The 14,094-nt window shown below is 40.1% G+C and overlaps 2 protein-coding genes across 3 annotated transcripts in view; one reads left to right on the forward strand and one right to left on the reverse strand.

Moving 5' to 3' along the window:
• LOC132885873 (uncharacterized) overlaps positions 1 to 7,991 on the forward strand; it is a 70,499-nt gene extending 62,508 nt beyond the window's left edge. The window contains exons 3-6 of one of the 2 annotated variants that reach the window (XM_060920396.1): positions 1,167 to 1,261; positions 4,550 to 4,629; positions 4,774 to 4,836; positions 6,588 to 7,991. In XM_060920396.1, coding sequence (XP_060776379.1) covers positions 4,822 to 4,836; positions 6,588 to 7,703 — 1,131 coding nt within the window. In that variant the 5' untranslated portion in view covers positions 1,167 to 1,261; positions 4,550 to 4,629; positions 4,774 to 4,821 and the 3' untranslated portion in view covers positions 7,704 to 7,991. Of the gene's footprint in view, positions 1 to 552; positions 1,262 to 4,549; positions 4,630 to 4,773; positions 4,837 to 6,104; positions 6,207 to 6,587 lie in introns of those variants that run through there. The other variant, XR_009654631.1, reaches the window with a different exon arrangement.
• LOC132885827 (uncharacterized) lies at positions 7,965 to 10,272 on the reverse strand. Its single transcript, XM_060920343.1, has 2 exons — positions 9,966 to 10,272; positions 7,965 to 8,498 (listed from the first exon to the last, which is right to left on the reverse strand). The coding sequence occupies exons 1-2, from the start codon at positions 10,270 to 10,272 to the stop codon at positions 8,191 to 8,193; spliced, it is 615 nt and encodes a 204-aa protein (XP_060776326.1). The 3' UTR covers positions 7,965 to 8,190.
• Between the last annotated feature and the right edge of the window lie 3,822 nt (positions 10,273 to 14,094).

A 14,094-nucleotide genomic window follows, 5' to 3' on the forward strand; every position in this document is an offset into this window, starting at 1 on the left:
TTTTCCAAATCTAACCACAGACTAATACTGTAGATATTCCAGGTTATACACTAGAAACTGATCACTTATCTAACTAGACTGAGAGCAATTTTCCACTATTCTTGTTCTCTAGTAGGTATAGTTCTTTAATACACCTATATTGCAGCCTATAAGTTCTGTTTGTATTCATAAAAAAGGGAAAAAAATATTGATATAAAAATGTTCCATTGCTTCTATTAATCACACAAGTCCATGTAATGACAGGTCCTTTCCTTTTATCACTAGATGCAGATATGGTGCATAATGAAGCCCAACCTTTTTTTCATGTGTCTGTTTTTTTCATGTTTGACCCTCTGAATGTTTATGTGTGAGTATGGATCTCAACTTACACTACATTCCAAATTATTATGCAAATGACTTTTTTCACTGATTTTCTTGAAGAGTCAATAGAAATGACAATCGTCCTAATTTTCAAGTCATCAACCGTCAGTGTACAAATCAACTGTTTTTGAACGAACCTTCCAATGCTAACTGTATTTTTTTAAATTAAAAAAAAACTAAAAATGGACTGTTCCAAATTATTACGCAAAATAGAGTTTCAAAAGATTTTTGTTCTTGTAAAGAACTAAAAATGGCCATTTGTGAAATTGGAAGCATTAGTAGGTGATAATTACTGGAATCAAAACCTAGTTCAATCAAAACATCTTATAGTTCAAATTGCATTACTGGATTTGTAGCAGATTCAGAGCCCAGTGGGGCTACCCAACTCCCTGGGGTCAAGCAGATGATGATGGTGAGGACGATGATGATAAAAAGTAGCAAATGTCACAAGAGCAATAAACAAAACCTCTTCCAAGCAGTGCAGATTTCCCACCATTATGTTATTTTATCCACTTTGCTTCAACCAATCACCAGCAACTATCATTTAGGAAATCTTTGTCCTATTAATTTGCTCATACCCGTCTGAATGCGCTATTAATCATGGGAAACACGTCTGATCACGAAAATGGGGGACTTATACACACATACATACACATACACTACAATAAGAAATGTAATTTGTTGCCCCCCAAATAAACCAAATGCCCACCCAAGCATGACATCCTGGCAACGCCTCTGGTCGGTTGTCTTCGTGTCCACTGTTCCACGGTTATAATAACTGGCAAACATGTTGGACTCATTGGCAGAAAGCATCGGCAGAGCAGTTCTGGCGGCTATTCAAAACTTCTCTGCAGGGACGACAGCGACAGCAAACCCCACAGGGCTACCACAGGCCAGCTTGGTAAGTGTCTAGCTGCTACTGTGTATGTGTTTTCCAAATCACACAGGATGATTCTTGTAAGACTAACTAAACTAAACCAGCGACCGGCAGCTGGTAGAAAATAGAGATTTGCGTTAGGGTTGCAGCTAAGGAGGCTAGGTGCTACTCATGGCTTGGAATTAACTGTGTAATAATTATGTTATTGGAGACAAAAGTTCACAAGGTTGTCGTTTGATCATAACGGTGCCATGCTAACATTACACAGAGAGCCTTCTCGTGTTAAATAAAACATTCACGGCTAGGTCGTAACTCTAAAGTTTGAGTGCTCCTTAGGGTCTTAAATCGCCCATTTGCCCGACAAACTTCTGCTATGACGGTAATATATCATTATGTGGTTATATAGATATGAATATTGGTTTGTAGACGTTTTAGTATTGCGTGCTGTGCATGTACTGTATTTAGCATCTGTTAATTGCTTATCTGGTGGCGCACTCTATTTGCAAGTCGACATTAGCTATTATTTTCACGGCGCTTGGTTTAGAAATGACAAAAACCTTACACATAAACAGACGCTTTTTCTGGGGACAGGGGAACCTTCGGACTAGAGCATGACACGGGAGTGGATTTTCACTCCCATCCCATCCCGCTCCCAGAGAAAAAAATCCCATCCCGTCCCAATCCCGTGGCGGAGTAAAAAGACAAATCCCATCCCGTCCCACTCCTGTAGAACGATTCCCAATCCCATCCCGCTCCCACTCAAAATGACTCCCACTCCCATCCCACTCCCGTTTTTTTTTTTAAATAAGTTAAGTCATTCAGACGGTTAATGGTTTTTGTTTTTAGATTTAGATGTTTTTCATCCAGTTTCATCAGTTTATCATGGGTGTAATCCATGGTTACATATCCAAACAAAAATAGGCAGCCATGGGCTAGGGAGTTGGTCTTTAGATCAGAGGATTGCTGGTTCAAATCCTGCCCTTATCATGGCTTAAGTGCCCTTGAGCAAAGCACTTAACCCCACATTGCTCCAGGTTGTAATCAATACCCTGTAGTAACTAAGTTGCTTTACAGTAGATAAAAAAAAAGCATCAGCTTAGTGTAATGTAATAATGCAATGTAAATACCTGTAGTCGTTTGAGATGGAGGCCAGTTAAACCAACACAGTACATTGGTCACACCGTATCTATTTATGTCCATCTTAATTAAATTAATCCCAACATGTTGCAAAAATGTAGCATTTTTATTTGGTTCCCTTAAAGCATTAACATTGAAGTACCAATCTTAGATTGGTGTAATAAAAAAGTGCAAAGTGACAACTTTTTGCCCAATGAATTCTAACATGTGTGAACCTAAAGAATCACATCACTTAACTTTGATCAGGTTTGCAAAATGTGTATTTTTTTATTTCTTTCAGTCAATTTCAAATAGATTTTTAACCATTTTTAAGACACTGGTTGTTACACCTAGGATAGGTCACAAACAAAAAATAAGCGCCCATCACTATTGATATGTTGTCCTGCCCTTTAATGTCTGTCTACGCATAGGATAACTGAGAAACTTCCTTTTTATGAACAGGGCATGCGAAGAAATTGACAAAACTGAATTTGACTTTGCCCCTGAAAACATCAAATGGGGCAACCACAACAAAAGTAAAAAAAAAAAAATTATATATATATATATATATATATATATATATATATATATATATATATATATATATATATATATATATATATATATATCACATTATGTACAGGGTGTCCCAAAAAATGTATACACACTTTAAATCATTGTAAAGTAGGTGTTTAGAATGTACAGACCTTAATTTAGTATTTTGTCATCACTTATTCTCAAAAACTGACATTCAGTCTGGTCAAGGCACTGCTGAGTACGTGAAATCACAATTCTCTTGGAATTACTGCACTGACCTTCAGTGACTCTTGCAGGTCTCATAACAAACTTTAAACATCAGTTTGAGAATAGGTGGTGACAAAACAATAAAATGATGTCTGTATATTAAACTTTGAATATTATGTACATTTTATTAAAGACCAACATTACAGTGATTTAAAGTGTGTATGCATTTTTTCGGAACACCCTGTATTTATTATACAGTGTGCAAGTGTATGTGTGAAAAACTGTTACTTAATGCCATTACATGTTGCTGTGAAGAAACAGAAGTGCATTAACATTCTTTGGGTGAAGGGAGGTACGCCTTGTACCTACGAGTTGTACTGAGGTGTCTTTGTTTTTCACCTTACTTTGCAGGTCACTCTTCATTTTTTCTCCGTTGCATCAGAGACCGACTTTGGTTGCATCTCGTGTTCTTCATTTGATTTTGTGCCGCCTTTACAGCATGCAAGTTCCGGTAGCGGAAGTCAAAGCATTGTTGGAAGTGTAGTTCTTTAGACTGTTTTTGGTTCATTGAAAGAGGACTGTAAAAACGACGTTCCCACTCCCGTCTGCTGTAAAAACGACGTTCCCGCTCCCGTCCGCTCCCGTTGATTTTTATTCCCGTCCCATCCCAATCACGGGATGAATAAAATTTTGATTCCCATCCCGTGGGAATCCCACGGGATTCACGTGACCCGCGGGAATTCCCGACAAATGTCATGCTCTACTTCGGACTGTTCGTGTACCCAGACCAATACAGATTAGAATTGCTGTTCAGTGTGACTGACTGGTGGTACTACTGGGCTACTTCTCACCGTTGTGCACGGCAAAGATGGGGCCAGTAGCCTGGGAAATCCCATACTGCTTTGACTAGTATGTGATATGGTCTGGCGATAGCCAGGCTAGGGGACCGGAGCATTATGACACAATCTATAGGGCAGAGGCAGCCACGCTGGTAACCTTTAATGTAATATGAATAAGGCACTTCGAAGTTAGCTATTGTTTTCATGGCACTTGGTTTGGAAATGACAAAAACCTGACACATGAACAGACGCATTTTCTGGGGACCGGAGAACGTTCGGTTTACTGTTTGTGCATCCTGGGCAATTCAGACTAGAATTTGGGACCATTGCTGTACAATGTGACTGCTGCTACGAGGCATGCAGGTTACTTACAGTATCACCGCCCTGCGAGGCAATGGGGATGGGGCATAGGCTGCCACGCTGGTAACAACTTTTAATTTAATATGAAGAAGGTACTAGGAGGCATTACAAACATGAACAGTGTCTCTTTTCCCCTAGATTTTCCTATATTTGCTTTTTTGTCCATTGCCAAACACATACTCGTGTTTTTAACTGCTTTGTGTATAAACCCATGAAAGATAATGTTCCTAATATTTTGTTAATGTCTCTTCAGGCTTCCACCAGCGACAGTTACACACCTGGGCCAGCGACAGTTACACACCCACCACCTCCACTGCAACATCACACCACTCGGTATAATATACTTTCTAACCTAGCTGGCTGCTGGTTTTTTTATCTGTGTGGTGTCATTTTCTGCATGGTGGGATATTTTACAAAACACTAACATGTGACAAGCTAACGTCTTTTATGTTTTGTTTATATTTTAAAATTCCCCAGGGCCCCAGCACCGGTGCTACCATACTTTCAGCAACAGGCCTTGCCCCAATGACCTGTGTCTCGGTACTTATTAATATTCATATTCAAATTGGTTTGATTTACTTCTCATGTATCTCTCATCTCTTGATAGTCCATTCTATTTTGTTTAACATTACTTAAATAAGCCTATGATCTGTGAGTCATTGTATAATTTTAAGAGAAAGATGGTGGGAGTGCTGCCGTCTATAAATTTTCCCCTTCAATTACCCTTTTAACCAATTTCACTGCATGTCCTACTCTACCCACTACAGTTGTGCTCATAAGTTTACATACCCTGGCAGAATTTTTGCTTTCTTGGCCTTTTTTCAGAGAATATGAATGATAACACAACAACTTTTTCCCCCACTCATGGTTAGTGGTTGGGTGAAGCCATTTATTGATAAACAACTGTGTTTTCTATTTTTAAATCACAATGACAACAAAAAACATCCAAATGACCCTGATCAAAAGTTTACATACCCCAGTTCTTAATACCGTGTATTGCCCCCTCTAACATCAATGACTGCCTGAAGTCTTTTGTGGTAGTTGTGGATGAGGCTCTTTATTTTCTCAGATGGTAAAGCTGCCCATTCTTCTTGGCAAAAAGCCTCCAGTTCCTGTAAATTCCTGGGCTGTCTTGCATGAACTGCGCGCTTTAGATCTCCCCAGAGTGGCTCAATGATATTGAGGTCAGGAGACTGAGTTGGCCACTCCAGAACCTTCGCTTTGTTCTGCTGTAGCCAATGACAGGTCGACTTGGCCTTGTGTTTTGGATCGTTGTCATGTTGGAACATCCAAGTACGTCCCATGCGCAGGTTCCGGGCTGATGAGTGCAAATTTGCCTGCAGTATTTGCTGATAACGTGCTGCATTCATCTTTCCTTCAACTTTGACCAAGTTTCCTGTGCCTTTGTAGCTCACACATCCCCAAAACATCAGCGATCCACCTCCGTGCTTTACAGTAGGAATGGTGTTCCTTTCATCATAGGCCTTGCTGACACCTCTCCAAATGTAAACGTTTATGGTTGTGGCCAAAAAGTTCAATTTTGGTCTCATCACTCCAAATTACCTTGTTCCAGAAGTTTTGAGGCTTGTCTCTGTGCTGTTTGGCGTATTGTAGGCGAGATACTTTGTGACATTCGCTTGGTTTTAACAGAGCCCCTGATTTTCCATTTGTTAATCACAGTTTGAACACTGCTGACTGGCATTATCAATTCCTTGGATATCTTTTTGTATCCCTTTCCTGTTTTATACAGTTCAACTACCTTTTCCCGTAGATCTGTTGACAATTCTTTTGCTTTCCCCATAACTCAGAATCCAGAACCGTCAGTGGCTGGATGAAAGATGCAAGAGTCTGTCTGGATCCCAGAAACTCACTCAGCTTTTATGCACACACACTGATTACAAGCAAACTGATCACAGGTGAGGACGTTACCTTTAGCAGCCATTCAAACCCAGTTGTGTCAACTTCTGTGCATGTTATCAGGCCAAAATCACCAGGGTATGTGAACTTTTGATCAGAGTCATTTGGGTAGTTTCTGTTGTCATTATGATTTAAAAAGAGAAAACACAGCTGTTTGACAATAAATGGCTTCACCCAACCACTAAGCATGAGTGGAAAAGATGTTTTTGTGTTATCATTCATATTCTCTGAAAAATGGCCAAAGAATCATAGATTCTGCCAGGGTATGTAAACTTATGAGCACAACTGTATGTCTATGCATGTGACAATAAACCATCCTTGTCCTTCTTTGTTATAGAACCATGCCAAATACCTTATTCTTTGCTTTGTTCTAGAATGACTTCCAAGGAAGACATCAGATTTCCCAAGAGGAGCTTGAAAATATTCTTTCACTAAGAACAACCTTCACAGAAGCAGCATCTATTCTTTCAATCTCAAGGCCAACTTTCTACAAGTTACTGCAAGACTTTAATATCCCGACTTCAAAATTTAATAACATCACTGATCAACAACTGGATCTTGAAGTGTCACAAATAAGAACGGAACACCCAAATGTTGGAGAAGTAATGCTTATGGGGCATCTTCGCTCTAAAAACATTGTGGTACAAAGACACCGTCTAAGAGATTCATTGCGAAGGATAGACCCAATTGGTGTCCTGGCCAGGAGAAGACCAGCAATAGCTCGCCGAGTATACTCTGTCCCACATCCAAATTTCATATGGCATGTGGATGGAAATCATAAGTTGATTAGGTGGAAATTGGTTGTTCATGGTGCCATAGCCGGCTACAGTAGGATGTTGATATTTCTTCGCTGCTCCAACAATAAACGTTCTGAAACTGTGAAAGAGCTCTTTCATGCAGCTGTTGGACAGTTTGGCAGACCACTACACATCAGGACTGATCACGGAGTAGAGAACATTAAGATTTGGGAGGACATGCATGCGAGCAGGGGTGAAGGCTCTGTCTTAACAGGAAGCTCTGTACACAACCAGCAGATAGAGCGTTTTAACCAAGATTTGAACAAAAACTGCAGCCAGATTTATGCACCCATTTTTTATGAACTGGAATCCCTGGGTATCCTAGACATAGACAATGCAACAGACCTATTTTGTCTCCATTATGTCTTTGTACCCAGAATCAACCGCACTTTAGATGAATTCAGAGCTGGGTATAACAATCACTCAGTGTCATCTGAAGGAAATAGAACACCAGTACAGCTTTTTACTCTGGAAAGTGATTTGCAGTATCTTCAAAACACAGAACTTCCAGCAGCAGGGGTAGTTTTTTGTTCCCCACCTCCAAACTCTCAAAGAGGATTTTCCCCACTGAATGACAGGGATTTGCAAGAACTGAGTGCTGCTATTAACCCTCTTGAAAATGACAACACCAGTGGCAAAACATTGTTTCAGAGAGCCCAACAGTTTATTTTTGATAAACTTGTAAATGTGTGATCTCAAACTGGACAACCACTAAATGATTTTTTTATGTGTAGCATGATAAAGAATGTAACGCGAGAATAGTGCTACAAGAAAGTGAAAAAAGATTGATACATTGCAATACTCTTTTCCTGAAGTGTACCCTGAGTAACAAGTTTTAAAGTATGATAAGAAACATGCACCGTAATATGCACAGTAACACTACTTCGTAAAAAAAAGTATATTTTATACATTACATATTGCTGACAGTGAGATGAAGAATGAAGAACGCAATAAAAGTGCTACAATAAAGTGGAAAAAAAGATGGACAACTACATTGCAGTACTCTTTTCCTGAATTTTACCCTGAGTAACAAATTTTAATGTATTATAAGAAACATGTACCTTAATATGCATAGTAACACTACTTAGTAAAAAAAAAGTGAGATCACAAACGTTTGATATTGAGATTTAACAACTGTTTTCAGAGTACCAGTATAAAAAGGTAAGACCCTGACATTTGTTTAAATGGTACTGAATACAGAGCCATTCATTAGTGCTACGAGGAAGTAGTAGTTGAATTCATCATCATCAGCCATTGTTTTTGTGTTCACAAAAAGGAGTAGCTCATTCGCACAAGTGTGTGCAATGGGAAGATGTTTGTTGTCATCATGAATGAATATTAATTTAGGAGATGGATGAAAACCAATGGCTGGGACTTTGCTGCTCCCTGTAGCAAACGCCAGGATGTGACCAGGGCTCAGAGTCTTCAGGAAGTCCTCCTCATCCTTTGTTAGAGTTCTGTCCCCAAATGTGTCTCTCAGCTCTTTGTCTGAAAGCAAAGGGACAATAATGTTGACTCAGAGGAAGATAGATAAATACTAATGTTTAAGAAACATGATTGGCTGACTGAATGGATTACTGTATACGGTATGTATTTTGATGAAAAGGGAATTATATTCCTAGAAGCAAACTATAATTTTGTTTGTGGGCCATACACGTTAGATGGGCTCAGCTTCATGACTTGTAAAGGATTACGTTTCCTGGAATGCCTTATCGTATGATATATAGTGCTCTGCATTAAGGTTTGTTAAGTAACATTGTGAACGATATTTCAATAAACACAAAATACAGTATATCTCCCACATTATGCAGAGACTAAGTTTAGTACAATATCTGTTGAACTTACAACATAAAGGTAAGGTTCATAATATGGCCAACCTGTATTACATATTTTTTCAGTTTTAGGCAAATTAGGGTGGTGCAGAAATGAGTACACCCCAATGAAAGTTTCAGAGAAAAGATTCATTTTAATAATTGAACAAGCATTCAGTATAAGTTGAGTTTAAGGAGTCATCACACAGTTTTCCATCAGACAATTGGCTATAAAAGAGTTGTTATATAGAGCAAACCTCTTCCCATTTCTTGCTATAAGCAATGGCACCACATGGAAGAGAAAGGATAAAACAAACGGAGAAAGAAAATCATTCGTTTTACACCAGAAAGGTCAATGATATTAGGAGACCATCAAAGCTTTACTTATCAGTCAAAACACTATGTAAATTGGTCCAAAACTTTAGGACAGATGGATCTGCAGTGGTCTCACAGAGACGTCCAGGTGGGCCACAGACTTAAACACCTCGTCAGGAGCATCTTTTGATGAGAATGGTTGAAGAAAAGTCGGTATGCAAGTTCACTGCAATTATCTAAGGAAGTAGAAATCTAAACTGGGGTGATTATTTCCCATGACACAATACACCGCACATTGAAAAGGAATGGTGTGTGTGTGTGCGTGACGTCCACTAAAGAAGCCTCTCCTAAAGCCCAGTCACAAAAAAAAAAAAAAAAAACCTGCCTAGAGTTTGCCAGGTCCAATTCTGACAAAAATGAAGGCTACTGGGACTCATAATCTGGAGCGATGAGCCCAAAATCGATCTTTTTAGAACTGATGTCATAAAAACTGTATGGAATTGGAAAGATGAAGGATATGAAAAAATGCATGGTGCTTACAGTGAAAGGTAGGGACTGTGCCCTTCTGTGGGGTTGCATGAGTGCTGCTGGTGTTTGAGAGCTGTTTTCATTGATGGGATCATGAATACATAGATGTATTTCTCAATGAATAGCAAAGATGTCACCATCACTCCATGCCCTTGGTCATTGTGGGGTTTTTTTTTTTTTCAACATGACAAAACACACACCTATGGCCACTGCTGATTTTCTGAAGAGGTCAGAGTGATTCAGTGACTAAGAATGACACCTGATTTGGAAAACACATACACAGTAGCAGCTAGACACTTACCAAGCTGGCCTGTGGTAGCCCTGTGGGGTTTGCTGTCGCTGTCGTCCCTGCAGAGAAGTTTTGAATAGCCGCCAGAACTGCTCTGCCGATGCTTTCTGCCAATGAGTCCGACATGTTTGCCAGTTATTATAACCGTGGAACAGTGCACACGAAGACAACCGACCACACTTGACCATGTCCATGTGCACACGAACAGTTGAGTTGCTAGATTCTGTTTCCAGACCAGCGGACTGGAGAGAGAGAGAAGAACTCTTGTGTCAAAGTCGGTAATAGTGTGCCCCCTTGTGGCTGGTTGTTGTGGTGTCATCTGGAATTTGCACATTAGTTATTATGCATATTAAATTATTTGCATATTAGCTAAATATTTAGTTTCAGCAGAAACATTTAGATTTAACATTTAGATTTAATATTTAGATTTAACATTTATATTTAACATTTAGATTTAGATTTAACATTTACTTTTAATATTTACTTTTAGCATTTAGATTTAATTTTTATATTTATATTTAACAGATATTTTTACATTTAGGTTTAACATTTAACATTTATTTGTAACATTTAACATTTAGATATAACTATTTAAAATATCTCTAAGATGACAAATATTGTTATAAATGTGCAAAAAGGGGAGTCTGAAAAATTCACACCGTTTTAAAAACTGTTTTAAGCTAAATGTGACAAAATGTTGCTGAAATTTTCAGCACGGACATGCTTTACAAACAGCGCCCCATAAAAGTGATTTGTGCAATATTACTCCAAAATAAGCAGTGTCATTGATTTTTTTTTTTGCTGGCAAGATTTGAATCCAGACTCATGATTCTAAAAGCCTTCACCGTGGCAGGTTTGGAGAACATCCAATGCTTAAATCAGTTTAGGGTTTTTGTGAGAGAACAAGCCAGTACAAGTGCTGTCTGTTATTCTGTCTATAACATACTTCAAGTGTACTGGGTGTGAAATCTAGATGGTATTTCAGATTAGTAAGTTCCTCTGAACTCTAATGTACTCCATGTTGGAGCAGGTACACGCCAGACAAGAATAAATATAATTAAAGCCGCAAGCGGCCTCGACGGGCCCTCGCGCCAGCGGCCAAGGGGGGCGGGGGCATGCGTCCCTGCGAAATACCTTCCACAGCTTCTGCGGCAAGAGACATTACTCCCACAATGGCGACAAAGCACAGAATTGGACACATGGCAACAATAGGGTCTCGCACTTCGTGCGTTGTCGACCATGGCAAGCGCCTCAATAAGGGTCTTGAAAAGAGTTTGCTTGCCAAGATTGACAAATCAGAAGCTGCAATATCATTTTTGCCATAATCAGCACCCCCAGGGGCGAAAGTGCACAAAATTTGGCGTATATGTCAGGTGAGCTATGAAGAGTTTGCGTATGAAGTTTGATGACAATTGAGTAAATAGAAGATGAGATATAGATTTTTGAAGAATAATTTTTTTGGTTTTTCCCATGTCAGTAGGTGGCGCTATGCTGTACATGAGCGATTATGAGTTGGAAAAATAAGTGTCTACAACAGCAACGTACTATCACAAGGTAGTGGTGTGAAGGAAAAGCATTATGGAATTATTTACCAAAAACCCATTTTGGAGCAATTGCGTGGGCCAAAAACAGCGCCCCCCATGGATGAAAATTCCCAAAATGTGGTATACATGACATGGGAGGTAGTAAGAGGGTGGCCGTGAAGTTTGACCAAATTTGAGGAAAGATTGGATTTTTTGCCCAAAAATAGCGCCCCCAGTGGCGAAACATCACAGAAATTGGGTCACATGTCAGAAGCCCAATGAGTGATTTGCGTGTGAAGTATGAGCAGTGTTGAGCAATTAGAAGATTTGTTATGAATTTTTAAGCATGTAAAATTCTGCATTGAAAAATGATTGACGTATAACTTCCGAACGGTTTACCCTACGTGAAACGTATTTAGCAACTTTTGTCAGCCATGTCTGTAGATGATGTGTATCAATTTTGGTGACGTTCCTATGAACGGTCTAGGAGGAGTTGCGCCGTCTTCGTGGCCATGCATTTCGCACAAAAGTGAAATTACCTCACTTCCTGTAGGGCGTGGCTAATGCATTGGCATTACATTTTTGTCCGGCTTGGTGAGATACATATGCGTACCAAATGGCATGCCACTACTACAAACTACATGGCAACCAGGCACCTTAATGCGAGAGGCAAAAATCACAACACGTTAGGGGGCGCTATAGAGGCCCTGAGGCCCGCCTGGATCTGGGCTTCTGGTTCTCAGAAGCGGTGGCAGTCTAAGAAAAAGGAGCCAAATTTCGAGCGTTGTCGACCATGGCAAGCGCCCCAATAAGGGTCTTGTAAAGAGTTTGCTTGCCAAGGTTGACAAATCAGAAGCTGCAATATCATTTCTGCCATAACCAGCACCCCCAGGGGTGAAAGTGCACAAAATTTGGCGTATATGTCAGGTGAGCTATGAAGAGTTTGCGTATGAAGTGTGATGAAAATTGAGTAAATAGAAGATGAGATATAGATTTTTGAAGAATAAATTTTTTGGTTTTTCCCATGTCAGTAGGTGGCGCTATGCTGTACATGAGCGATTATGAGTTGGAAAAATAAGCGTCTACAACAGCAATGTACTATCACAAGGTAGTGGTGTGAAGGAAAACCATTATGGAATTATTAACCAAAAACCCATTTTGGAGAAATAGCGTCGGCCAAAAACAGCGCCCCCCATGGACGAAAATTCCCAAAAAGTAGTATACATGACATGGGAGGTAGTAAGAGGGTGGCCGTGAAGTTTGACCAAATTTGAGGAAAGATTGGATTTTTTGCCCAAAAATAGCGCCCCCAGTGGCGAAATATCACAGAAATTGGGTACCATGTCAGAAGCCCAATGAGTGATTAGCGTGTGAAGTATGAGCAGTTTTGAGCAATTAGAAGATTTGTTATGAATTTTTAAGCATGTAAAATTTTGAAGTGAAAATTGATTGACGTATAACTTCTGAACGGTTTATCCTACGTGAAACATATTTAGTAACTTTTGTCCGCCATGTCGGTAGATGATGTGTATCAATTTTGGTGACTTTCCTATGAACGGTCTAGGAGGAGTTGCGCCGTCTTCGTGGCCATGCATTTCGCACAAAAGTGAAATTACCTCACTTCCTGTTGGGCATGGCTAATGCACTGGCATTACATTTTTGTCCGGCTTAGTGAGATATATATGTGTACCAAATGGCATGCCAGTACTACAAACTATATGGCAACCAGGCACCTTAATGCGGGAGGCCAAAATCACAACGACTTAGGGGGCGCTATAGAGGCCCTGAGCCCCGGCCAAGTTTGGGCTTTTGGTTCTGAGTAGCGGTGGCAATTCTCGGAAGTGGTGCCAAATTTCGTGCGTTTTCGCCCATGGCAAGCGCCCCGAAAATGGCCCAACAGCGGAGAAAAATAAAGAAGAAGAAGAAGAAGAAGAAGAAGACGGAAGAATAATAATTAAAGCCGCAAGCGGCCTCGACGGGCCCTCGCGCCAGCGGCCAAGGGGGGTGGGGGCATGCGTCCCCGCGAAATACCTTCCACAGCTTCTTCGGCAAGAGACATTACTCCCACAATGGCGACAAAGCACAGAATCGGACACAGAGTACACGGTGCGCTGAGATGTTGTCATGGACAGAAAATTTTATGCCATGGTTTCCCAACCAAATTAATGTATTTACCTCATCAGTCACCAAGCTATAGCTACATAGGATTGTCTTCTGTTAGACATCTATTAGTCTGTATGTAATGCTACAACACTTGCTCCCGACTGCCTACCCATTCCCCACAAGTCATGTGTGTTTAAGGCAACCAAAACAACATACACCTGGTGCCTCATGATTGTAAACACCTCTCCTGCAACTGATACAGCGCAATGAGCGCCCCCAGTGGTGAAAGTTCACCAAATTTGGTATACATGTCAAGGGACCTATGAAGAGTTGTTGTGTCAAGTTTGATCAAGTTTGACCAATCAGAAGCCGAGATATAAAATGTTGCCTGAAAACAGCGCCCCCAGTGGCAAAAGTTTACAAAATTTGGGAGATATGTCAGGTGACCTGTTAAGAGTGTGCGTATCAAGTTTGATCAAGATTGAGAAAATAGAAGATGAGATATTGATTTTTGA

This window comes from Neoarius graeffei, chromosome 5 (genome assembly GCF_027579695.1).
Source record: "Neoarius graeffei isolate fNeoGra1 chromosome 5, fNeoGra1.pri, whole genome shotgun sequence".
Lineage (NCBI taxonomy): Eukaryota > Metazoa > Chordata > Actinopteri > Siluriformes > Ariidae > Neoarius > Neoarius graeffei.

Coding starts and splice junctions, on each gene's coding strand:
- LOC132885827 (XM_060920343.1), bottom strand. CDS start 10,272: ATGACACCACAACAACCAGCCACAAGGGGGCACACTATTACCGACTTT. Junction 8,499..9,965: donor GGCTACCACAGGCCAGCTTG/GTAAGTGTCTAG, acceptor CTTTGCTTTCAG/ACAAAGAGCTGAGAGACACA.